Here is a 24,173-nt window from a genome sequence, read left to right on the forward strand (position 1 = left end):
CTGCGTGAACGACGGCTCACTTTAATGGATGTTCGGAGGTAGCTCTATATTGTCAACTTTCGCGAGCTAGATAGCACAATTGTTAAACAACAAAAACAAACTCATACACTGCTAAACACTAATCTAAGCAACGATTTACAACCTCTTCGTTAGCGTCGGTACTTGTTACGTGTTTACTCGATTTAGCTGGACTACGGTACTTTCAGTAATAAAGAAAACGTTCAAATAACGCGATCGCTGTGCGTTCATTCGTCAACTGCGCCGAGACACCAAACTCCACACGCCTGAACGCCCGGCGCACGCTAAGCTGACCGGCCCACCCCTTGATAACCTGGGTTCGACTTCAGTTCTTACTCGCCCGGGGGTGTTCGTTCAGCGGACGTCTGAATTCGACCGAGGCGAGGCACGGGGCAACCCGGTTCGGGATATTCGTCATCGGCTGAACGCCGCAAAGCGAAACTCGAATTCTGGATTCCTTGCCGCTGCAGCTGCGCGCAAAGCCACTGACGTCACCGTTCCGTAACGAGCACAGGTGAAGATCCTACACACACACCACACCCCATACCCCCCACACACCCCTACACACACTCCCACACCCCTCACACCCACACAACCACACCCCCACACCCCATACACTCCCACACACCACACACCCCCCCCCCACCACACACCCCCACACCCCACACACCCCCACACACCCCCCACACACCCTTACACCCCACACACCCCCCACACACCCCCCACACACCCCCACAGCCCACACACCCCCACCCCCCTGCACCCCCACACACCCCACACACCCTTACACCCCACACACCCCCACACTCCCCGTCGTTTGAGCCACCCGCACGCAGCGAACGCGCGCGTCCGCGTGCCTCTCTTTGCGATGCCGCGCGCTCGTCTACGCGAACATTCGAGAGGAGGTGTGGGAGGAGAAGGGGGGGGGGGAGTCGGAAGGGGGCAAGGAGGAGAACGTGGGGGGCGGTGGGGAGGGGGGGGGCACGTAATTGCGTCTCGGTGTGGGGCGGGCGGGCAGGCATCGTGACATTTGAGCGCATGGCGATTATCCAATGTAAATGTAAACCGCCCAGAGCGGTTGTGCCAAAGAGAAATAGGTGGAGCCCCCCTCCCTCCCGCCCCCCTGTTTATATTTTTCTCACGGTCCTTTCCCTACCCCCCCCACCGCTACCCCCCCCCCCCCCCCATTCGGTCCGTGATGTAATTTGGCCGGGCAGCCAACCCTGACCGAAGCAAAGCAATGTTAAGAGCCTAGCCGCGTTGATTACAGAAGGCGTGGACTTCGACAACAGCGAAACTGCACCCACGCGGCGAGGTGTTGGTGGATGGAGGGGAGAACGGGGCGAGGGGGGCTGTGGATGATGGGGGGTGGAGGTGGTAAACACGGCGCAAGACCACACTTCCCTCGATATTAGGGGCGGTAATTTCATGGCCCATAAACGAGTGACATTTAAGCGGCGGCGTAAACGCGGGGGCAATTCCGGAAGAAAAAAAAAGGCCTAGAGCCCTATAGTTTGAATGTAATACTAATAATAATCGTAGCGGTAATAATAATAATAAAAAACAGTCGTAAAACACTAAAAAAACGTTGCTTAACATTGTAGGTGTGGGAACAGTAACGGGGGGAGGGAGGGTGGGTTTAGTGCGTTTGTGTTTGGTGGAGTTTTCCGATGTGGTGGTGATGTTGGGGAATTAAGGAACTGCACTGCCATTCCGGGAGATCGAACCGACCATATCTGCGTTGCAAAGTGCAGTGTGCTCACCATGGCATCGCAGCAGCAGCAGCAACACTCGCTACTACAAAAATAGAATCTAAATATGATTAAACAGGGTGCTTCACAAAAATGTTAACACTTCTGAGAATTTGCAACAACACCACAAGAAATGTGCCTCCCGAGCTCTGGAAACCACCTGGAGAAGATTCCAGGCAATGCGTTGACAACGATGGCGAACAAGTGGAGACACTTTGAACTTTTGAAGCTATTAACGTACATTTATTGTAATGTTGCAGTGTATTAGTATCCGTTGTTTTTACATTAAAAAACGATAGTCCCATATAAGTGTTAACATTGTTTTGAAGCACGCTGTATTTGCGTAGATCATGCAAATCGCATCTCACAATCGCGGAGTGAGGGGTAAGGAGGGAGGGGGGAGGAGGGAGGGGAGGGGGGACGAGGAGGGAGGGGGGAGGAGGAGGGAGGGGGGAGGGAAGGGGGGAGGGGGGAGGGAAGGGGGGAGGGGGAAGGGGGAAGTAGGGAGACTTACACAAAGCCATCATCTCAGTTCAGCTCCTTTTTATTTAACCCAGGCGAGAGGGCCCCCAACGGAGACAACGCAAATGGCACAAACACACACTGTATAGTTGTGTTGTTTGCTACACGGGCGAAACGGACCAAGTGAAAATACGAACTGAACAACAACAAAAAGTAACTCGTCAAAGGTTATTATAAACAAACACAAAAAATAAACAAAACAAAAATATCGCGCGCAGCAACGAAAGCAAACGACAACTAAAATCCAACAAATGCCAGCAGCAGCTGTCCTTCAAACGTTCTCGATCACAGAGGCCGTAGGCTGGAGAGAGTCTCTGTGCGCGTCTTCATCTGCACGCCACGCTCCGCGCACGTGGGTCTGTCTCCGTGTCCCGTCTCCGTGTCTCTGCGTGCGTGATGCAAGCTCTTCGCGTTGAGTGTCTCTTCCCGGCACATTCCCGATGTCCCGCCTGGGTTGCACGCAACAATGTGCTCATCTTGGCAGAAATATCGGGGGCTTTTTCCAGGTTCAACATCACCCTTGCAGTCCATCATCAGCTGGCCACGATAACAACAACAAAAAAACACAACTGTCCATGAGGATCACCACGAGTAGATCTTGACGCTGTCTCGTCGTTATCATCATCAATCATGATGATCATCATCATCTTTCTTAACCCTTGCAGTCCATGCGCCATCATCATCAGCCGACCACGATGAAGGGTCATGAGTTAAGCAGGCTGGAAAACAAATCCATCAGCATCATCATCATCCTCGTCGTCGTCATCTTCTTCGCCGACTTGGTAAGTGCCAAACGTTTACCACGAGGAGTTGGCAGTCATGGGACGGCGGCGCGTTAAAGCGACGACTTCGCTCCAAAAGGCGACGCGAAAATGCGCGCGTGCGAATATCGTTCGAGGCTCCCCACGGAATCGCGCGAACGGCGCCACGAACCCCGCGTCAAGTCTTGAGATTAAACGCGACCCCCACCCACCCCCTCCTCCCTCCCCTCCTTCTCCCCCTGATGTCGCCACGACGGCCGTCACCGCAGCCACCACCACCACCGCCACCACCACCGCAGCCACCACCACCATCGCCGCCACCACCGCCACCACCATCACCGCCGTGCCAACAGCAGTTGGCGAGATCGAAACCCTGGCCGCGTTCGCCTACAACGACGATCGGCAAAGATTGGCAGAGACGCAGCGGCAATGGTGGTGGCGGTGGTGGTGGTTTTTAAATCCTTTATATTAAGTTCGCTTGCTTGCTTAGGACCGTGAAAATTTTTCGGTCGTTTTTTAACCCACTTCCCGTGATCCAATCGAGCTGACATTTTCCACACAGACTCTTTGTGCGTGACAATTTTTTAGGACAAAAATATAATATTTAATTACCAATTGCTTAATGGTGCAATGCAATCATCTGACCCATAGGTGGCAGCCATCTCAAGCCAGAGGACGAGAGGACTTTGCCGCCACGCATATAAAGGATTTATAGTGAAAAACTTTGTTTTTACTGGTTATACTTATTAACGGTGCAGTTGTTGTTGGTAAGGCAGGGCCCTGACTGTGGATTCCGGACTCAGGCGCTCTGTTTGTGTGGAGTTTGTGTGTTCTCCTCTCGGGTTTTGTTAAATTAAAACTAAACGTTTTTTTATTTTTAATTTTACCCGGTAAGGCCCACCGAGCTATATATATAAAACTCTTTTTTTCAGAAGCGACCTGGCTACCACAAATGATATGGACATGGATAGCAGCCAAATACTCTAAACGCGTGACGTTGATTTTAGATGTGGAGGGAAAACTCGGAGGACCCGGAGAAAAATCCACGCGACCACGGGAGAGAGGGAGAGACGCAAACTCCCAAATATACAGCAGCAGGCGTCAGGGTCGGGATCGAACCCACGACCTCCTGTATACCAGGCGAGATAGTCAACATCTCGCCACTGGTATACATAAGGTCGTGGGTTCGATCCCGACCCTGACGCCTGCTGATGTTGACTGGAGGCTTCCATCCGGGTTACTCCACTTTTCTCCCGAGTGATGATGTATAAGTCGGCGAAACGTCTCAAAGCAGGACCCTCCTGCAAAAAAATAATAATCCTCCGCCTCAATGTGGCTTTTCTAAAGTAAAACTGGGGTTGTTTCGATCACCAGCCGAGAACTGTCGAGATGATGAGTTCGATATCTGGGGGATTGCTCCACCCGTGATGTATAAGCCGGGTTTCCTCGATATGTGTCCAGTTTACGGTGTTAGCCCGGGCGACCAATGTCCGACTATGGAGAGAGTCACTGACCCCGCACGGAGACTAATTTGCCCTTTGTCAACGACATCTCCCGTCGACGTAAATATTCACGTATTAGACCCAATTTGTGATCGAAAAGGGCCTTCTGAAGCGTGGTATCTGCCCAGTTACCAATGACTGCACCAGCATATTTAAAAAAAAAACACCCGTGCATCGCGGTTATATTTTTTGGCTGTCCGTTTAAAATTCGGATCATTTCGGCTCTGGCATTGCGAATTCGTTGGTAGGATCACAACGCAAGCGACGCGGTTTGGACAACAACAACAACAAAAAACTAAACAAACACCACGTGTACGATCATATCTGTCCCTCCGTGGCATCAACGAGTAAATGAGACCAATCGGAGCGAGTGCAGTGGCTTCTACAGTTGACGTCGCCTCTTGCGGGCCCACGACGCGCCCTGACACAGGGTGGTGCACTGCCCACTGCGACCATTCCTTCGTCTCGCGGCGAGCCGCCGACAATGCAAGCCGACGGTGATGTGGCCGCCGTGGTTTGGAGCGGCGGTGCATTAGCGGGTATCGTCCAACTTGGCGATCGTCGGCAAAACGCCGGATGTCAACCGGGGCAGTTGGGACGACCTCTGCACGCGCGCGCGCGCACGAAGTGCTTGCGCGCGCGTGCACGTTGCACTTCTTTCGCACCGTACGTAGCCACCCGCGCTGATCGGATGGTGCCGGGGGCAGGGGGGGGTGTAGAACAACGAACGATACGCAAAAAGTAAAAGAAAGCGCACAAGCTCGACGCGGCGAGCGAGCGAGCGAACGAACGCAATAAGAGGGCTCGACTCGGGGGGGCCAGAAGCGCGCACGACGGGACGCGGCGGCACCGTTTAAGATTCCAAAAAACGAGGATATTTGCGTTATCGGCGGATTGACTCTGTTAATGTACGATCGTCGTCACGCACGTGGGGGGGGGGGGGGTTAAATACCATCGCGTCGCAAGATTGCGGTGGGGACGTTGAGCAGCACGAGTCACGTGTCTTGGTAGCGCGTCGTGACGAAGTCGCCGGGGAGAATGGGGACGGGTAAAGAATGTGTCCAAACAAAGACAAAGATCCCCCGTACGGCCTTGGCAGACTGTTGGGGCAAGTGCTGTTAGCGAGCACCTGTGAAGGCCGGCACGGTACACGAGGGGGGTGGGTGGCCAGCACCACGCCCGGCCGCCTTTGTCTTCCCAGTGGCGATGTTTACACACCACGCCAGGTACTAATTTGTGGCCGAGTCGACCTAGGGGAGGCCCAGGACCGGTTCAGATAATCGTCACCAGTGGTGGCCGTGAGCGGGAATCGAACCGGAGTCGTCGAGTTCGTAGCGCAGCGCGCTAACCACTACACCACCGCTCCCCCACACACGCACATACATACGCATGTACACAAAGACAAAGATTCCTCATGGTATAGCCTCTTCGGAGAGTTGGGGCAAGTGCCGTTAGCGAGCGCACCTATGAGCGGGGTGGTGTGGCGAGCACCATGTCCGGCCGCCTTTGTCTCCCCAGTGCTGCTGTTTACACACAAACACACCGCACCAGGTACTTACTGTACTCATTTAAGGCCGAGTCGACCCAGGGGAGGCCCCGGAACCAGTTCAGATCGGGAAACGGCGGGTTAGTATAATGCGGCACGCTAACCGCTCCGCCACCGTTCCCCCCATATACACAAACGTATGCACACACAAAGCCACGCGCACGCATACATAAACGTACGCATATGCACACACACACATGTACACACGCACGCACACCCACGCGCGCAGGCGTGATGTACGGCCAAGAAAGTGTTTGAGAACGGGGTATATCGAAAACACGTAGCACCAAAAGATACCCGGCTCGTTTAACGCCAAAACCTTAAAACACATCAATTACGTGCTAATATACGGTAACATAGTAATAACGTTAAAACAGCGACTACATTGAAATATACAAAAACAATATTATTAGAAGGGTAATGAAAGAGTATTGCATGATAAGGAGGATGGATAGGCGTCGTCTCACGGGGCTCTCACCGAGGTACAAACATAGCGTTCCCGGATTCTCAAAACGTCCGACCGCTTCACCACGCAAACCACGTGTGCGTGTGTGTGCGTGCGTGCACACGCGTGTGTGTGTATACACGCGTGTGTGTATACACGCGTGTGTGTGTATACACACACGTGTCATGGAGAGCGGTGGTTAGCGCTGCGCTACGAACCCGGCAGCCCGAGACCGATTCCCGCTCACGGCCGCCAACACTGGTGACGATTATGTGAACCGGTCCTGGGCCTCGCCTAGGTCGACTCAGCCTCAAATGGGTTACGTGGTGTAGCGGTGTGGAGTTAAACATCGCCGATGGGGAGGAGACAAAGGCGGTCGGGCGTGGTGCTGGCCACCCACAACCTCGTGTGCCGGCCTTCGTAGGTGCTACTCGCTAAAAGCACTTGCCCCGACAGCATGTGAAGGATATATGGGGGATCTTTATAAGTCATCACCTTGACAAAGACAAAGATCCTCATTTTAGCCTTTAAACAAAGGGCCGTTAAGGGCAAGTACTGTGAGCGAGCGCCTATGAAGGCTGAAACGGCGTACCTATGAAGGGGTGGGTGGCCAGCACCACGCCCGACCACCTTTGTCTCCCCAGTGCTGATGCTTACACACACCGCACCAGTTAAAGCTGAGTCGACCTAGGTGATGACACATACACACGCATGCACGTGAACATTTCGAACACTCCAACAACACGAAACGTAATATAATAATTTAAAAATGTGGTCAAAATTTGTTTTACGTCATTATCCGTGAGTGTTCTGCTCATTTGCCGTCAAAGGCCCGTCCCCGTTCGTGGGTGCGTGAAAGATGAGACCCCAGACTGATGGAGTTGAGATGCGCCGAGGTCCCATTTCACGACATTTCAGCACCATATCACGCGATGTCACACCGTACTTCCCCATCACACTCAATCCCACACACCATCACAATCCTACGCAATCCCACTCAATTCCACACCATCACAATCCTATTCAATCCCACTCAATCCCACTCAATCACAATCCCACTCAATCCCACACCTCTCTCCAGGCTGACTCGCCGCATCACTCGACAAAAACCGCGCCGCCCGTTAAAATCGCTTCAGCGTCGCACATCGTCGTGTTCCAAAGCAATACCATCGCCAGTGACGGCATCATCGTCGTCTTCATCGTCGTCTTCATCGTCATCATTCATATTAATAGTAGCAATACAATTCAAAGTGTGAAACATATTATTCATATATATTGCAATAATACAATTAACTGGGCAGGAGGCGGGGAGGGGGGTGGGGGTCTCTGTAGCGGTGGCCACGCCGGTCGCCACGGGCCTCATCTCCTCCTGACACCTGCAGGGAGACCGAGACACACGCAGACACACACAAAGATAAAGATCCCCCGTATAGCCTTAACAGACTGTAGGGGCAAGTGCTGTTAGCGAGCACCTATGAAGTCCGGAACGGTACACGAGGGGGGTGGGTGGCCAGCACCACGCCCGACCGCCTTTATCTCCCTAGTGGCAATGTTTACACACCGCACCAGGTACTCATTTGAGGCTGAGTCGACCTAGGGGAGGCCCGGGACCGGTTCAGATAATCGTCACTGGTGTTGGCCGTGAGCGGGAATCGAACTCGGGTCGCCGGGTTCATAGCGCAGCGTGCTAACCGCTACACTACCGCAGACACACACACAGACACGCGCAGAAGTTCAACGCACACGTACATATCTAAATAAGTAAGTAAATAAATGATCATGCTGAGCACATCAAATCAATCAATTAATACCTCTCAATGCCACAATTTCCCTATCCAGAAAGGCCTCCATCGTTCTCTCCATCTCACTCTCTCACTGTGTGTGTGTGTCTGGCGTGCGTACATCTGGGTCATCGCCAATCACCACCACCACCACCAGCGTCACCTAACCCAGTGGTTCACAACATCATCGTCGTCGGCTTACATTCGCCACGCAACCAATCGTAACAAGAAGAGACATTTGTTTGGTCGAATTGGGTAAACGAACGACAAAAAACAACTCCACATTTCTGCAACGCCGCGCGTTGCACGCGGTGAACACGTGACGCCGTTGCCCATTCATGAGAACAACGCGTCACGAAGCGGCGGTCCTTCCAGAGCCACATCGCGACTCCGAAAAGCCACAGGTTCCTCACCCCGGGAGGACCCCGTGTATACCCCATGGCGCGGTTAGGGGCCATCCATTGAGTAGGTACGCACAAATGTGTCAACAACTTGATCCCTCCCCCCTCCCTGTACGCACGCGAACTTTGTACACCCCCCCCTCCCCCGAATTCTATAGAACGGCCGATATTTAATCCACGCAGAAACGATCAAGGATTAATAATATTAACGTGTTTAAGCAAACAGATAGTCCACCGCCGGACTATCTAACTCATTTGAAGGACAATGTAGACAAATTATTATCGAGGCTTCACCCCCCCCCCCCGTTTCCTATGCGTACGTACATTGTCAATAGACCCCCCATACGCAAGCGTACGCATCTGGGTTAACCCCCTTCCATGTGTACGTACTAAAGGGATGGCCCCTTATCCGCCGCTCCGCGTTTGCCAACCCACCACTTGGGTACCGAATTTCTACTCTTTGTTTTTTTTCGGTAAAGTCACGTAGGTAAAAAAATAAAACAAATGAAAACAACTAAACAACTGCGATTTAATTGAGTTGTTTTCATTCATTTCATTTTTTACCTACGCGACTTTACCGAAAAAACCAAAGAGCATGAATCCTTGCGGTAACGAAAACTTCAAACACCGAATTTCTCTCCGCGCCACGCCGACTCCGCTACGGCCCGGCAGGGGGCGCGAGAGACGTTCACACCGCGCGCTTTGAGAGCGGCTCATGGGCCATGCCCGACGGGGAATCCTCCAAGGCATTTGCTCTGTCCGCAGCCGTGTGCTGCGGTTCTGTCCGTGTGGTGTTCTGCGGTTCTGTCCGTGTGGTGTTCTGTGGTTCTGTCCGTGTGCTGTTCTGTGGTTCTGTCCGTGTGCTGTTCTGTGGCTCTGTCCGTGTGCTGTTCTGTGGTTCTGTCCGTGTGGTGTTCTGTGGCTCTGTCCGTGTGGTGTTCTGTGGCTCTGTCCGTGTGCTGTTCTGTGGTTCTGTCCCTGTGCTGTTTTGTGGTTCTGTCCGTGTGCTGTTCTGTGGCTCTGTCCGTGTGCTGTTCTGTGGTTCTGTCCGTGTGGTGTTCTGTGGCTCTGTCCGTGTGGTGTTCTGTGGTTCTGTCCGTGTGGTGTTCTGTGGTTCTATCCGTGTGCTGTTCTGTTGATCTGTCCGTGTGCTGTTCTCCGCCTCTGTCCGTGTGGTGTTCTGTGGTTCTGTCCGTGTGGTGTTCTGTGGTTCTGTCCGTGTGGAGTTCTGTGGTTCTGTCCGTGTGCTGTTCTCCGCCTCTGTCCGTGTGCTGTTCTTCGCCTCTGTCCGTGTGCTGTTCTTCGCCTCTGTCCGTGTGCTGTTCTTCGCCTCTGTCCGTGTGCTGTTCTCCGCCTCTGTCCGTGTGGTGTTCTGTGGTTCTGACTTCTGTGGTTCTGTCCACGTGATGTTCTGTGCTTTTGTCCACGTGATGTTCTGCGGTTTTTTCCACGTGATGTTCTGTGGTTTTGCCTTCTCCGGCTTTGTCCGCAGCAGTGTGCTCCGGCTCTGTCCGAGTGGTGTTCTGTGGCTCTGCTTTTTGCGGCTCTGTCCGCAGCAGTGTTCTGCGGTTGTGTCCGAGCGGTGTGCTGCGTGCCACGGCTGGCTTGGCACCTGTCGCGGTGCCACACACTCACCCTTGGGGCCCATGTGGTCTTGACACAGCTGGCGCCTCCTCTTCTTGCGGCGCGCTGGCACGCACTTGCACGCGTCCCTGTCGTAGACTGTGGGCACAGAACGTCTCGGAGATCAGGAAACGCCCAGTAAACATGCAACGTTGGGCCAACTTCGTGTGGCAACTTTGGGACAAGGTTGAGTTAATTCGCACGGCGGTATTCATTGGGACGGACCTGCTGGATTTCGAGCCCCGAAGCGCCGCAACGAGCACCACCGCCGGGCCGGCTGCGTGCAAGTGGGTGGGGTGACTCGTGCCGTGAGCAGGTGAGCGGGCGGGCGAGTGAGTGAGCAAGCGGACGGGTGAGTGAGTGAACGATGAGCAGATGGGTGAGTGAGTGAGCGAACAGATAGGTGAGCGAGCGAGTGAGCAGGCAGGTGAGTGAGCAGTTGAGCGGTCGGGTGAGTGAGTGAGCACGTGGGCGAGTGAGCCAGTGGATGGGTGAGTGAGCGGCCGAGCGATTACGCCAATGGATGGGCGAGTGAGTGAGCAAGAGGACGTGCGGGCAGGTGAGTGGGCAGACAGGCGAGCGAGCGGGCAAGCAGCCGGACGAGTCACTCACCCTCCAGGTCTCCGCACGCCGTCTCGGGCACGCACTCGCAGCGGCACTCCAGGTGCTCCTCCATCTTCACGAGCACCTCCTTCATGCGCAGCCTCTTGCGCGTGTACTCGATCTTGGCCACCTGCACCCGGGCCAAGCGCAGAGCACAAGGCGGCGGGTTTATTGAGCAGGCAAGCGAGCGAGCAAATCGGGCGATGTTAACCGCACAACAAAAATCCAACGCGTTGGGGTTTTTTTTCTTTTCCCTGTGCAGCCATCGGTGACCGTGCTGAGATCACCAACTCGCTATGCTTGAGAACCAGGTTTAATCACCACTTGGTCTACGTCAGCGTATGCATCTTTGTGTGACTATAGGTCTCTGTGTAAGTCTACAGGTCTCCGTGCAAGTCGATGGATCTCTGTGTGCCAGTCACTGGTGACCGAGCTTAGTCCATCAACTTGGGAACCCGGATTCGAACCCAGGCTCCTGGCGGTTGCCCGGCTCAGCGTCCCTGACCTCCAAGCCACCCCTCGCCGCCTCTGAATGCCGTGATTTATATTTGATTCTTCTTCTTGTGGCCGGGTGTCGCCGTGGGTCAGAGTGTGCGCGCGACGATCAATCAGGAGGTCGTGAAGGGGGTGGTGGGGGGAGGTCACATCTCAGTCGGGGGTCAACTCGGCTCATGATCATCATCATCGTCTTCGTCACCATCATCACCACCATCCATGGGGGGTGGGGGGGGGGGTCACAGATCTGCGGGGGCACGCTGCCACCCTGGCGGATAAACGCGCGCACCGCAAATGGTCCATCGGCAGGTCGTGCGTGGTGGGGGGTGAAGTGTGGGGCGGTAATCCCCACCTCTTCCCCAGACGTCCTGCCGAGCGTGGAAGAAGAGTAGGCCAAACACGCTCGACTCGAGGGGGCTCTCTCTCTCTGGAGCTTCCTACAGCGGAGAGGCCCCTTCCGCTGGCAGTAGCGCGAGCCAAGCCACTGCGGGGCTGCACCTCTACAATCCGCCCAGTAGCGGCCAGGTGCGACCAGATCTATTCTCCAACTCGTCAGATCTCCCAAGCTCAGCGGGGCTCGGCCTGTCCGCGGAAGTGCTCGATTTCAGGGATAAAGGCGGCCGCGCTCGCGGTACAGAGCGGCGGGAGATGGGAGGGGGGAGTCCTGCATCAACCCCCACGTGACGCGCCCCGCGCCACGACTGAACATTAGACAACACGTAATGAACGAACGAAGAAAAGAATGAATGGGCGGATGAAATGGGACCCTTTGGGTGTGACCACGCGGGCACCCATTGAGGACCCGGGGAATAAGGAATGAAACAGAGAGTGCTCTGTGCTGCGTGCGTGTGCGTGTGACGTCTGCTGGGATGCCGCGCGTGACGTCACGTGCAGACAAGCCCGGGCGATGAGTCACGTGTTGCCAAACAAGGCAACACGTGAGGTTGTCCAGAGGTGCGGAGTTTGCGGGCGAGTGAGTAATGTCGGGTGGGTGAGCGGGAGGGTGAGTGAATGATTGAGTGAGCGAGTGGGTTGGGAAACGCGCGTTGGTCAAGTGAGTAAGAGGGTGCATGGGTGAGTGAATGAGTGAGCGAGTGGTGGGGGATTGAGCGAGTGAGAGGGTGAGTGCATGGGTGAATGAGTGAGCGAGTGGGTGGGTGGGGGATTGAGTGAGTAAGTGGGGGATTGAGCGAGTGAGTGGGTGAGTGCATGGGTGAATGAGTGAGCGAATGGGTGGGGGATTGAGCGAGTTAGTGGGTGAGTGCATGTTGTGAATGTGCGAGCGAGTGGGTGGGGGTTTGAGCGAGTTAGAGGGTGAGTGGATGGGTGAATGTGCGAGCGAGGGGGTTGGTGATTGAGCGAGTGAGAGGGTGAGTGCATGGGTGAATGAGCGAGCGAGCGAGTGGGTGGGGGGTTGAGCGAGTTAGAGGGTGAGTGGATGGGTGAATGAGTGAGCGAGTGTGTGGGTGGGGGATTCAGTGAGTGAGTGGGTGAGTGGATGGGTGAATGAGTGAGCGAACGAGCGAGCGGACGAGTTGGTGAATTGAGCGACTGCCGCCTGACCCAGTGAGTGTTCGAGTGAATTGGATGGGGGGTGAGGTGGCTCTCACTCAGCTTCGTCCATCGCGATGTGTGGGAAATCGCTCGTGCCCAGCCGCGCTCTTTAACGGACCGCTCTGTCACGTGGCGTGACGTGGCGTACGCACGGATGCATTCACACGCTCTTGAAGTATTGAGTTTAGTATCGAATTCGAACAAAAAATGGCATCTTCTTGTTACTTTGTTTGCCAACCCCTGGGCCAAAACCCTCCACTCCACCAGGGTGGCAGTGCCCGCCCCCCCCACATAGATCGGTTCTCATCTGTGACCCCACCCCCCGAGGGATGGTGATGATGATCTACTACTTCTTCTTTCGTACGACGGCTGATGTAGATGCAGAGCAAGAACGACAATTTCACGACGGAAGTGGTCAAGCCGGCAGGCGACCGCGTCGAGGAGCAGCGGACGCGCGGCCCGACTCCGTTGAGCGAGAAATCGCGACGGGTGTCCCATCGACGCGGCGACCGAACATCGACCATCGATCTCGCCGTCTCCAGAGCAGCAGCAGCAGCAGCGCGAGCCGCGGTGACGATGACGACGACGACGACGACGATGATCATGAGCCGAGTCGACCCCCGACTGGGATGTGAACCCCCCGCGACCTCCTGATTGATCGTCGCGCGCACACACTGACCCACGGTGACACCCGGCCACAAGAAGAAGAAGAAAATATAAATCACGGCATTCAGAAGCGACTGGGGTGGGGGGGTGGGTGGGGGGGGGGCAGAGGTCACAGACGCGCACTCCGATTCTCAGAGATAATTACCACTGCGGTAGTGCTGCTTGTTGCTGGCCGCTTGGCGTTTTGGGCCACCGCACGAGCAAAACAACAACAGCAACAACAATCTAACGCGCGAACTTTCACGGTCGTGATTACGATTAATATTTTTTACATTTTGGGGGGGGGGGGGTCGGGAGGGGAGGATGCGGGGCATCAGATCGCTGCGCGAGGAGTCACGCGCCACCGTGTGTCGTACACCTTCCACCACCCTACAAAATAAACAAAAGTGGTCAAGCGAGATCGCCTCGCGTTCTAGAAATGGCCTGATGACGACGATAATGACGATGATGACGATGACAACGACGATGACGGCGCGATGATGATGACGATGATTACGACGATGATTACGACGATGATGGCGTTGCTGGTGGTTGTCACCATCAATCGAAACGTCCGTATCAGCCTTTTTGTTGTTGTTGTTGTTCTTGATGACCCGTTGCGTATCCAGGGGGGTCACGAGACAGAGAGAAACATCGAATAATTTACTTGTGCGGTGTGGCCTCAACCAAAAACCATGAGTCTACTTACGAGTCAAACACAAACCTTAAGTGAATTCTTGCAACAACAAAAACACGCGCATTTGGTGCTCAACCCTGAGCCAGTGGTGGAAATTCCACATTCCTATAGCAGGAGTGGAGCTGGGAGCGGGGGGGGGGGGGTGAGTCTCTCTATAGGACAACCACGAGGGTGGTGTTCATAATATCTTTGGTACCAACTCCTCCGGAGGGACGAAGGGCAGAGTCTTAGCGTGACCGCGGCCAGGATTCGAGTAGCTCTCAACCGCCCCCGATCGCGATGCCGCTCAACCTCGGGCCGCTCAGCCCGGCCCCGCGTGAGACGCCGGCGAGAAGACGCGCGACCCCCTGGCCCCGTCACGTGTCGACTCGACGACCCTCGTCCTAGGCCGCATCATCATCGTCATCGTCACGATCATCCGCCGCACAAACCACAAGCGGGCAAAAGATGCGCGGACGATGCCCCGATGCGCAAGATGGAGGACTTAAAACCGCTCGGTGGTGACCCATCGTCGTGGTGGGTCATCCGCGACACGACGCAGAACGACGCAATGCGACCCCCGATCCCCGGAGCGCGACATCGCGGCGTCGATGCGCTCCGCTGGTCTCCTGACGCGGCCGTCTGGGCTTGACCAACTTACAATGTCAAATTGTAGTCGTTGCTCTGCATCTACGAAAGAATGAAGAATAAGAATAATAAGAAGAAGAACGGTCCCTCGCAGCGTTACAACAGCGGCTGCCCACACAGCTGCTGCTGCTGCTGGCTTCAGGACTATTAACAGAAACGTGGAGGGAGGGGTAATAATGAATGAATTACACATGAATTAATTGATTGATATCAAGCGCCCTGCCACACACGCACACGAGCCCAGCACGCGGCTGGCACCCACCCACGATGCCTGTCTGTGAGGCGAAGAGGCTTCCGGGCAGAGTGGTGAATCGTCTTTTGTCCCCGCTGTTGGTACGGCAACGGGCAGCATGGCACGACAGAAATGCCCCAGCACTCCCAACCCACCCACCCGGCCTCGCAGCCATCCCTCTCACCCTGCTCCCAACCATCCACCCACCCACCAACCCAGCCAGCTGCTGATCTAGCCAACGACCCAGCCACCCACCCAGCCAGCGACTCACCCACCCAGTCTCCCACCCTGCTCCCAACCACCCACCCACCAACCCAGCCAGCTGCTGATCTAGCCAACGACCCAGCCACCCACCCAGCCTCTCAACCATCCCTCCCACCCTGTCCCAACCAACCCACCCACCAACCCAGCGACCCACCTCACCCACCAACTCACCCACCCAGCCTCCCAGCCATCCCTCCCACCATGCTCCCAACCACCCAGCAACCCACCCACCCAGCCACCTCACCCAGCCACCCACTCACCCAGCGACCCACCTCACCCACCAATTCACCCACCCAGCCTCCCAGCCATCCCTCCCCACCGTGCTCCCAACCACCCAGCGACCCACCCATCCAGCCACCTCACCCAGCCACCCACTCACCCAGCGACCCACCTCACCCACCAATTCACCCACCCAGCCTCCCAGCCATCCCTCCCACCGTGCTCCCAACCACCCAGCAACCCACCCACCCAGCCACCTCACCCAGCCACCCACTCACCCAGCGACCCACCTCACCCACCAATTCACCCACCCAGCCTCCCAGCCATCCCTCCCACCATGCTCCCAACCACCCAGCAACCCACCCACCCAGCCACCTCACCCAGCCACCCACTCACCCAGCGACCCACCTCACCCACCAACTCGCCCACCTAGCCTCCCAGCCATCCCTCCCACCGTGCTTCCAACCACCCAGCAACCCACCCATCCAGCTACCTCACCCAGCCACCCACCCACCCAGCGGCCCACCTCACCCAGCGACTCACCCACCTAGCCTCCCAGCCATCCCTCCCACCGTGCTTCCAACCACCCAGCAACCCACCCATCCAGCTACCTCACCCAGCCACCCACCCACCCAGCGACCCACCTCACCCAGCGACCCACCCAGCCTCCCAGCCATCCCTCCCACCCTGTCCCAACCAACCCACTCACCAACCCAGCCAGCTGCTGATCTAGCCAACGACCCAGTCACCCACCCACACCCAGCCACCTCACCCAGCCACCCACTCACCCAGCCACCCACCCAGCAACTCACCCACCCAGCCACCAGTCCAGCCAGCTGCTCATCTCGCCCGACGTAAGGCACTACCACTACAGTTCGCCTATCCATAATAATATTTATTCTATATTATTTGAACGTACATTAACGTAATGCAATTAACAGGTAAAATGAAAAAATGTGGCGATATTGATTTGGCCGGGCGTCAAAATAAATCCCAGGACAGCGCTCCGGACTGTTCCGGACTGTGCCGGAATATTCCGGACTGTTCCGGACTGCTCCGGCTGAGATTAAGCAACCGACAGTACCGCGCAAACCGTAACAAAAAAAACGACGCCTGCGGATGCAATGGATTACCGTCATTTGGGGGCCAGGATTAGATTCAGGAATCGGTCTCGTGAGCTTTAGGTCGTCTCGTTTTTTTTGCGGGAGGGAGGGGGGGCCTTCTCGTTGGTATTGTTTCTTGCTTTTCTTGTTTTTATTTTTCCCGTGCTCTTTCCTGGAGTTTTTGAACCACTCCGCCGGCCTACGTACAAATGCAGGATACCGTGTCACGCACGTCGCCTTTTTTGAACGAATCGCTCAGTGATCGATCTTTACGCCGCCACCGCCGCGGGTTTGACGCAGCTGTCGTGAGCACAGCGCAAGCCACGGGAGTTGCCAACTACCGAGTGCGCAGGCGGTGCAATTGCCACTGGCACCCACGAGAGTGGTCCAGGCGCTGGGCTACGGAGATGGGAGGGCGGGGGTGCGGAGAGATTGGACAGGAGGGGGCCCAAATAGTTGTATTTCTTGCACCAGGGCCCATGACAACGACACTAATCCAAGAGCATCCGTTTGAAAGTTTTATTTGATAAATCAGTTCCCTGCTACAGATCCACGAGCCTCTCTCTCCCTCTCTCTCTGTCTCCCTCCCTCTTGTTAGCCACCCTAAAGGCAGAACTGGCACCGCGCACTCACTCGCTCACGCCCGCTCACAGAAGTGTTCCTGGGCGACCCGCAGGCACGAACATTCCAGGGGACATTCCCGCCGTGACATTCCCGACTCCGCATGAGACCGACCTACGACGTCCCACCAATCATTCCGTACCCCCCTCCCCTACCCTCTCAGTCACCTCTCCCCTACTACGTGTGTGGTCTCACGCAATTATACTATCACTTTTTAAAATAATATAGCAAATGTACTTATTTACTATTTTACTAACTTTTTTTTTACCACGTAAGCCCCACTGAGCTGTAAAGCTTTTTTTTCAGAAGCAGCCTGGCTATCACAAATCATAGCTCAACGAAGTGGCTTATCGCGTGGAAATTTATAGCAGCCCAATACTGATTCTAAATGTGGAGGGGAAAACCGGAGGAACCAGAGGACCCGGAGACAATCCACGCAACCACGGGGAGAACACGCAAACTCCAAATACACAGCAGGCGTCAGGGTTGGGATGGAACCCACGACCTCCTGTATACCAGGCGAGGTAGTTAACATCTCGTCACCAGGAGAGCCATAGGGCTCATTTTCAGGTGGGTCCTGCCGCATTGTTTTTTTTTACTTTAAGATGTTTGCAGCCAATTAATTACCAGCTGTATATTTATTATACAAGCGTTGGAGGAAACCGGGGCACTTGGGAGAAAACCCCACTCCTTGCGCGAAGGGGACGGCAGCAGCACGCCATCCCCTTACAGATGGAAACAGATGGCGATCAGTCCACTTCTCTCTACCGCCTTCTCCTGGCGAGCCAGAATATGGCACTGCCTCCACGCCCGCCACTGGAAGAGAGGGGAGTATCACAACCGTCTGTGCGATGATCCACCGACCTCTCGCTGCTGCCTGCACAGCAGTGCTAGATTAGAGGCAGCCACATGCAGCAGCGTAGCCGCCGCCGCCACCACCGCCGCCGCCGTGCGGCAACGTGGCGACCATCGTGGCAATTTCACGCGTTTGCCGGCGTCTCGCAACCGGGATTACGATTCGACGTTGATTTTTGGGGTCCGATCACTCCGAATAAAAACGCGCGTTTTTCCGAAACCTTTCAGATGATCAAGGGGAGGAGGGGGGGAAGGAAGAAAAAGAAAAAAATTGTTTCCGAATATTCCGAAAGTGTGACATCACAGGAAGTGACGTCACAAGAAGTGACATCACTCACTTACAGTGACGACACTTCCGTGATTTTCTTTTGGGTGTCCTGCCACAGGTGGCGGCCCGCGTGGCATCGGGCTGACGACGCGCTTACGCGGTCGCGTCTCGTAACAACGACCCCAAGTGTTGGAGAGAAATCCCGGGAATAAAATCCTTCACATCGCGTCGTAAACAAAAATCCACACGCGAAACCCGGTGGCTTCCGCATCACGCTCGGTGTCGCGTCGCCGCCTTCAAGCCGAGCTCTCCCTCTCGCTCTCCCTCCCCACCACGACCTTCGAGAAGTAAAATCACGCGACGACAAAAAAGGGGGTCCCAACGCCGCCACCAACGACGGCGACGCTCTTGCAGATTAAATCGGTGGCCCTTGATCGGCGTCAGTCGAGGGAGACGCCCGGCCATGGTCCCTCGCCTCCTTTGTCCCCTCTCGTCGAAGCGCGGTTTAAGATTTGATTATTTTTCGTTTCAATTTTTTTTCCCCCCGCGTAATCTTCCTTTGATTTTGTTGTCGTCGTCGTCGCCGCTGATTGGGAAATAGTGGCACCCACGCAGGTAGAAAGAGATAGAGGGGGATATTTTTGGCTCCCTTTGAAAAGAAAAGGGATTGCAGGGGCTGACTACCCCGAATGTTTATCTGCCACCACTGTGTACGCGATGCCGAGTACGCGACGCCGCGCACAGCAGGAGGATACACAGCTGGTGCATCTGCCAGTCATCTCTCAGTCAGTCAACCCATGGTACCTCGCGTCTGTGCCGTGACCTCGGCGAGCCTTTGACACTTCACGTGGCCTCAAAACTGCACCTGGCCTGGCACAGTTGCCGTGGTGACGTCGCCGCCACTTCGTGGAGAATGACGGCTGTTGTCGTTGCATGCGCGGAACGGTGTACACAAAGACAAAGATCCCCCGTATAGCCTTAACAGACTGTAGGGGCAAGTGCTGTTAGCGAGCACCTATGAAGGGCCGGAACGGTACACGAACGAGGGGGTGGGTGGCCAGCACCACGCCTGACCGCCTTTGGCTCCCCAGTGGCGATGTTTACACACCGCACCAGGTACTCATTTAAGGCTGAGTCGACCTAGGGGAGGCCCAGGACCGGTTCAGATAATCGTCACTGGTGTTAGCTGTGAGCGGGAATCGAACCCGGGTCGCCAGGTTCATAGCGCAGCGCGCTAACCGCTACACTACCGCTCCCCACGGTGTACACACGCACGCACGCACACACGTGCGGGCACACACAGAGGAGGGGGGGCCCACCTTGAGCTGGCGCGTGTGGATGCGCGACGGCGTGCAGCGCCGCGCCGCCGTGTTGCAGCAGCCCGAACAGCGCGGGAGCTCCACGCAGCCCGGCCACAGCATGAAGTTGGCGGAGGAGGTGTCCAGCAGCGCTCGCGGGATCTCCACACTCGCGTTGCGCGGCTTGCACGCCGCGATCTGGGCCTCCTCTACGCGCGGGTGAGTGGGTTGGTGGGTGGGTGGGTGGGTGAGTTGGTTGGTGGGTGGGTGAGTGGATGAGTGGGTGAGTGGGTGAGTGGATGGATTGTGAGTGGGTAGGTCGATGTGAGTGGGTGAGGAGTGGGTGGATGGATGGGTGGATGAGTTGGTTGGTGAGTGGGTGAGTGGATGGATTTGTGAGTGGGTAGGTCGATGTGAGTGGGTAAGGAGTGGGTGGGTGGATGGATGGGTGGATGAGTTGGTTGGTGGGTGAGTGGGTGGGTGAGTGGGTGAGTGGATGGATTTGTGAGTGGGTAGGTCGTTGTGAGTGGGTGAGGAGTGGGTGGGTGGATGGATGGGTGGATGAGTTGGTTGGTGGGTGAGTGGATGGATTTGTGAGTGGGTAGGTCGATGTGAGTGGGTGAGGAGTGGGTGGATGGATGGATGGGTGGATGAGTTGGTTGGTGATTTAATTGGTGGGCGAGTGAGGAGTGAGTGGGTGAGTGGATTGGTGAGTGAGTCGGTGAGTAGGTGAGTGTGTGCGTGAGTGAGTGATTTGAGTGTGCGAGTGCACAGGAGACAAAAAAACACGATCAAACTCAGCGCTTATAGATGCACACGTTGGGCTTATGATGTGGAATGTCGGGACCAGGTCTTGTTAGCTAGAACCCTACGAGCCCAGGTCGTGGTGCTGGTAGCACACCACGTGCGAACCACGACGCCACCGCTCCCCGCACAAAGAGGCACAGATCCCCCCGTGTAGCCTCAACACTGTTGGGGCAAGTGCTGTTAGCGAGCAGCGCCTACATGGAAGGGTGGGTGGCTAACACCACGCCCGGCCGCCTTTGTCTCCCCAGTACTGATATTTGTGTAAACACACACGGGTACACCCTTTGCTCGTCAATGCAAATCCTCGTCCTCATCCATACAGAGGTGAGTGCGTGCGAGCAGGTGCAGGTGTGCAGGTGCGCGTGTGTGCGTGTGTGCGAGCATCTCACCTGGGCTGTCCCTGCTCCGTGTGTGCGATACGCTCCTCGGTCGCAGGATGCTCTCCGACGAGTAGTACTCTGGGTAGAATGTCATCAACAAGGCGCGCGTTAATTTGCATAGCAGGAGGAACAATCGATAGGTCAACATGCGTTAAGACAAAGGTGTGTTGCCACTACCCCACCCCCTCCCTCCTCCCCCGTGTAGCCACGTAAGACCGGACATCTGTGAACAAGAGTTTCATTGCTCGTCGGATTCCTCCAGTATGAATACAATATTCTGATTCTGAAGGCTGTCAAGGGGAGGGCAGTTCGTGACCACCTACTAAGGTCAAGCATGGGTGTTGTGCAGTGGCCAGCAGTCATCATTTACGCCAAACCAACCCAGGGGAGGCCCACGTCCAGGCCAATGCGCGGACGCAATTTTCTCCCGATGCGCGTCGTGGAGTTGGACGGCGTGGTGAAGTACGGCCGTGCATACTTCACCACGCCGGTGGACAGCACGACAACACGGCGTTAGACGCACGCACGCACGCAACGGTGATCCGCAGCAGTATTTGTCAGTCTTCTTGGTTCTTTCGGTAAAGTCACGTAGAAGGGAAATAATAAAATAATAAAAATAAAACATAATCAAATAATAAAACAGAATAAAATAATTCTCACGACGTTTCGGCCACAACGCAAGCAGCCGTCCTCAGGTGAAGACCAGGTCTGTCGGGGAGACAGCGTCTGAATGAAACACCACCACGCTGAATGAAACACCACCACGCTTAAATAGACGCTCCAAGCGTGGTGGTGTTTCATTCAGACGCTGTCTCCCCGACAGACCTGGTCTTCACCTGAGGACGGCTGCTTGCGTTGTGGCCGAAACGTCGTGAGAATAATTTTATTATGTTTTATTTTTATTATTTTATTATTTCCCTTATTCGTGACTTTACCGAAAGAACCAAGAAGATGAATCCCTGCAGTCACGAAAGCTTTACATCGAAATGTATTTGTCAGTCAGCAGCCAAAGTCAAGGTAGAGTGATTTCTTGCTCAAATGAGCATTGAGGTAATGGTACTCATCTAATTACTCACAGCACTGAGCCTCTGGTGGAAATTCCACAGTCATATGACGGGGGCAAGTACATCCACAAAATAACTAACGTTTATACTTCCCCCCTCCCCACACACACACAAAGTATAGTATTTATTTTATCGACCCATGAAGGATGATGGGCTGAGTCAACCCCCCAACCAGGAGTTGAACTCCTGACCTTCCGATTGCGAGCCGCTCGCTCGACCCCCGAGCCACCACCTGGCCGGTGAGGCGGTTGGGGACACTTGCAGCAGCACTTGTACCAGGCTAGGTGCACTTTGAGGCCATAAGGCTTGGCAAAAAATCACGAGCAGGAGGCCACAAGGGCTGAGGCAAGCGCGGACGTACAAAGGCAAAGACACACACGACATCAACAAAGACAAAGATCCCCCGTATAGCTTTAACAGACTGTTGGGGCAAGCGCTGTTAGCGAGCACCTATGAAGGCCGACACGGCACAAGAGCTGGTGGGTGACCACCACCATGCCCGGCCACCTTTGTATCCCGAGTGGCGATGTTTACACACCGCACCAGGTTCCCGTTTGAGGCTGAGTCGACCTAGAGGGAAACCCAGGACCGGTTCAGATAATCGCCACCGTGAGGGGGAATCGAACTCGGGTCGCCGGGTTCGTAGCGCAGCGCGCTAACACCTGCACTGCCGTGCCCCTCAACACACATGCACACACGCACACACACGACTCCACAGAAACATACACGGGCACACAGATACAAACTTCGTAGTTATTCTGTTCATAAAACCATTTTATGGTTCCTGGACAGAGAGTCCCAGGTTTTTACTGCCGGTGTGGCAACGCTGGGTCACTGCGATGGTCCACATCAGCCTTGACCACTACAAACACGGGTCAGAGGTCACGCGTATCTAAATGTGGGCGATGGAATAAATAATTAAACAACGCACGTCAAATTCTCACCGTCCGTCCCTCCGCATTAAAAATAAAGTCAACAAAAAAGGCACACGTGCTTTTTTTTTTTGACACATCCCATCAGCCGCACGGCTTTTCCCGGAACGAGTAATTTCGGTGGCGTCGGTTCAACGCAAACACAAACCTCCGCACCAATCTCGCATATTTCTCAGTTTCGCGTCAGCAACCCAGGGCTTGCTTAAGACAAACAGCTCGGCGCAGACACACACACAGTGCACAGTGAGACACAGAGAGGCAAGGGAGACGCAAGACAGATGCAAAGAGAGACAAAGGCGTGCAGCAAGAAGCCAGACAGATAATGTCGGGGGCTCTGGAATAGCTGTACTACTCTGCGTGTTTTACACACACGTGACAGGCACAATCCCGTGCCGGGCCCGTCTCTGCGTGGCCGCTGTGTTCTCACGGCAAGGGGTCTAATCAAGAGCGCTTCGCGGCTGTGGTCAATAGGGCAACTGACCGAGCCCGGGGGGCAGTGACCACGCCATGTGTCTGCCCATCTCTACCCGACCAGGACTCGTCGCTTTGACCATCCGCCTACGGGAGCCCCCCCCCGCCCCCCCACATCGCCCGGCATCTTCCAAGTGAAGCGGCGACGAGCGTTGATCGAGCGGCGTAGTGGGGGCGAGCTCTGCCCCCCCCACACACCTGCTTGGTGTGGGGGGGGGCAGTGGCGGATCCAGAGGCAGGGGGGGGTGCAGTGTCGGGTGATCACAGAAGTACAAGTAAGCTACATGTGTAGTAGCTACATGTGTAGTAGCTACATATGTAGTAGCTACTACTACATGTGTAGTAGCTACATGTGTAGTAGCTACATGTGTAGTAGCTACATGTGTAGTAGCTACATGTGTAGTAGCTACCACTACATGTGAAGTAGCTACGGCCCCGCACTTTCAAGGGCCCCGCGCTAAATGCTTTCAAGCTTTCAATTCCGGTTCAGCGATTCTGCACTTGCTCTATTACTATAGTACTACACTGCCTTCAACTTTTATGAACGACCGGGTGATTAAGGTTAGCTATTTGGCGTATTATCTGGCTGTTTAACAAATCTAAAAATACAATTACTTTACTATGCAAGTTAAAAATGTGTGTGTTTTAATATTTATCTAGGGCCCCTTTATAACATATGCTACAGGCC

General features: G+C 55.1%; 1 protein-coding gene across 2 annotated transcripts in view; it reads right to left on the bottom strand.

Annotated features, from left to right (window-relative positions):
- Positions 1–6,891: 6,891 nt before the first annotated feature.
- LOC133346223 (platelet-derived growth factor subunit A-like) overlaps positions 6,892–24,173 on the bottom strand; it is a 47,282-nt gene continuing 30,000 nt past the window's right edge. Inside the window, exons 3-7 of one of the 2 annotated variants that reach the window (XM_061557771.1) lie at positions 21,028–21,096; positions 19,853–20,040; positions 10,963–11,083; positions 10,363–10,449; positions 6,939–7,921 (exon numbers count right to left, since the gene is read on the bottom strand). In XM_061557771.1, coding sequence (XP_061413755.1) covers positions 7,905–7,921; positions 10,363–10,449; positions 10,963–11,083; positions 19,853–20,040; positions 21,028–21,096 — 482 coding nt within the window. In that variant the 3' untranslated portion in view covers positions 6,939–7,904. Of the gene's footprint in view, positions 10,450–10,962; positions 11,084–19,852; positions 20,041–21,027; positions 21,097–24,173 lie in introns of both variants that reach the window. The other variant, XM_061557765.1, reaches the window with a different exon arrangement.

This window comes from Lethenteron reissneri, chromosome 3 (assembly GCF_015708825.2).
Source record: "Lethenteron reissneri isolate LAM-NWPU_2019-01 chromosome 3, ASM1570882v1, whole genome shotgun sequence".
NCBI lineage: Eukaryota > Metazoa > Chordata > Hyperoartia > Petromyzontiformes > Petromyzontidae > Lethenteron > Lethenteron reissneri.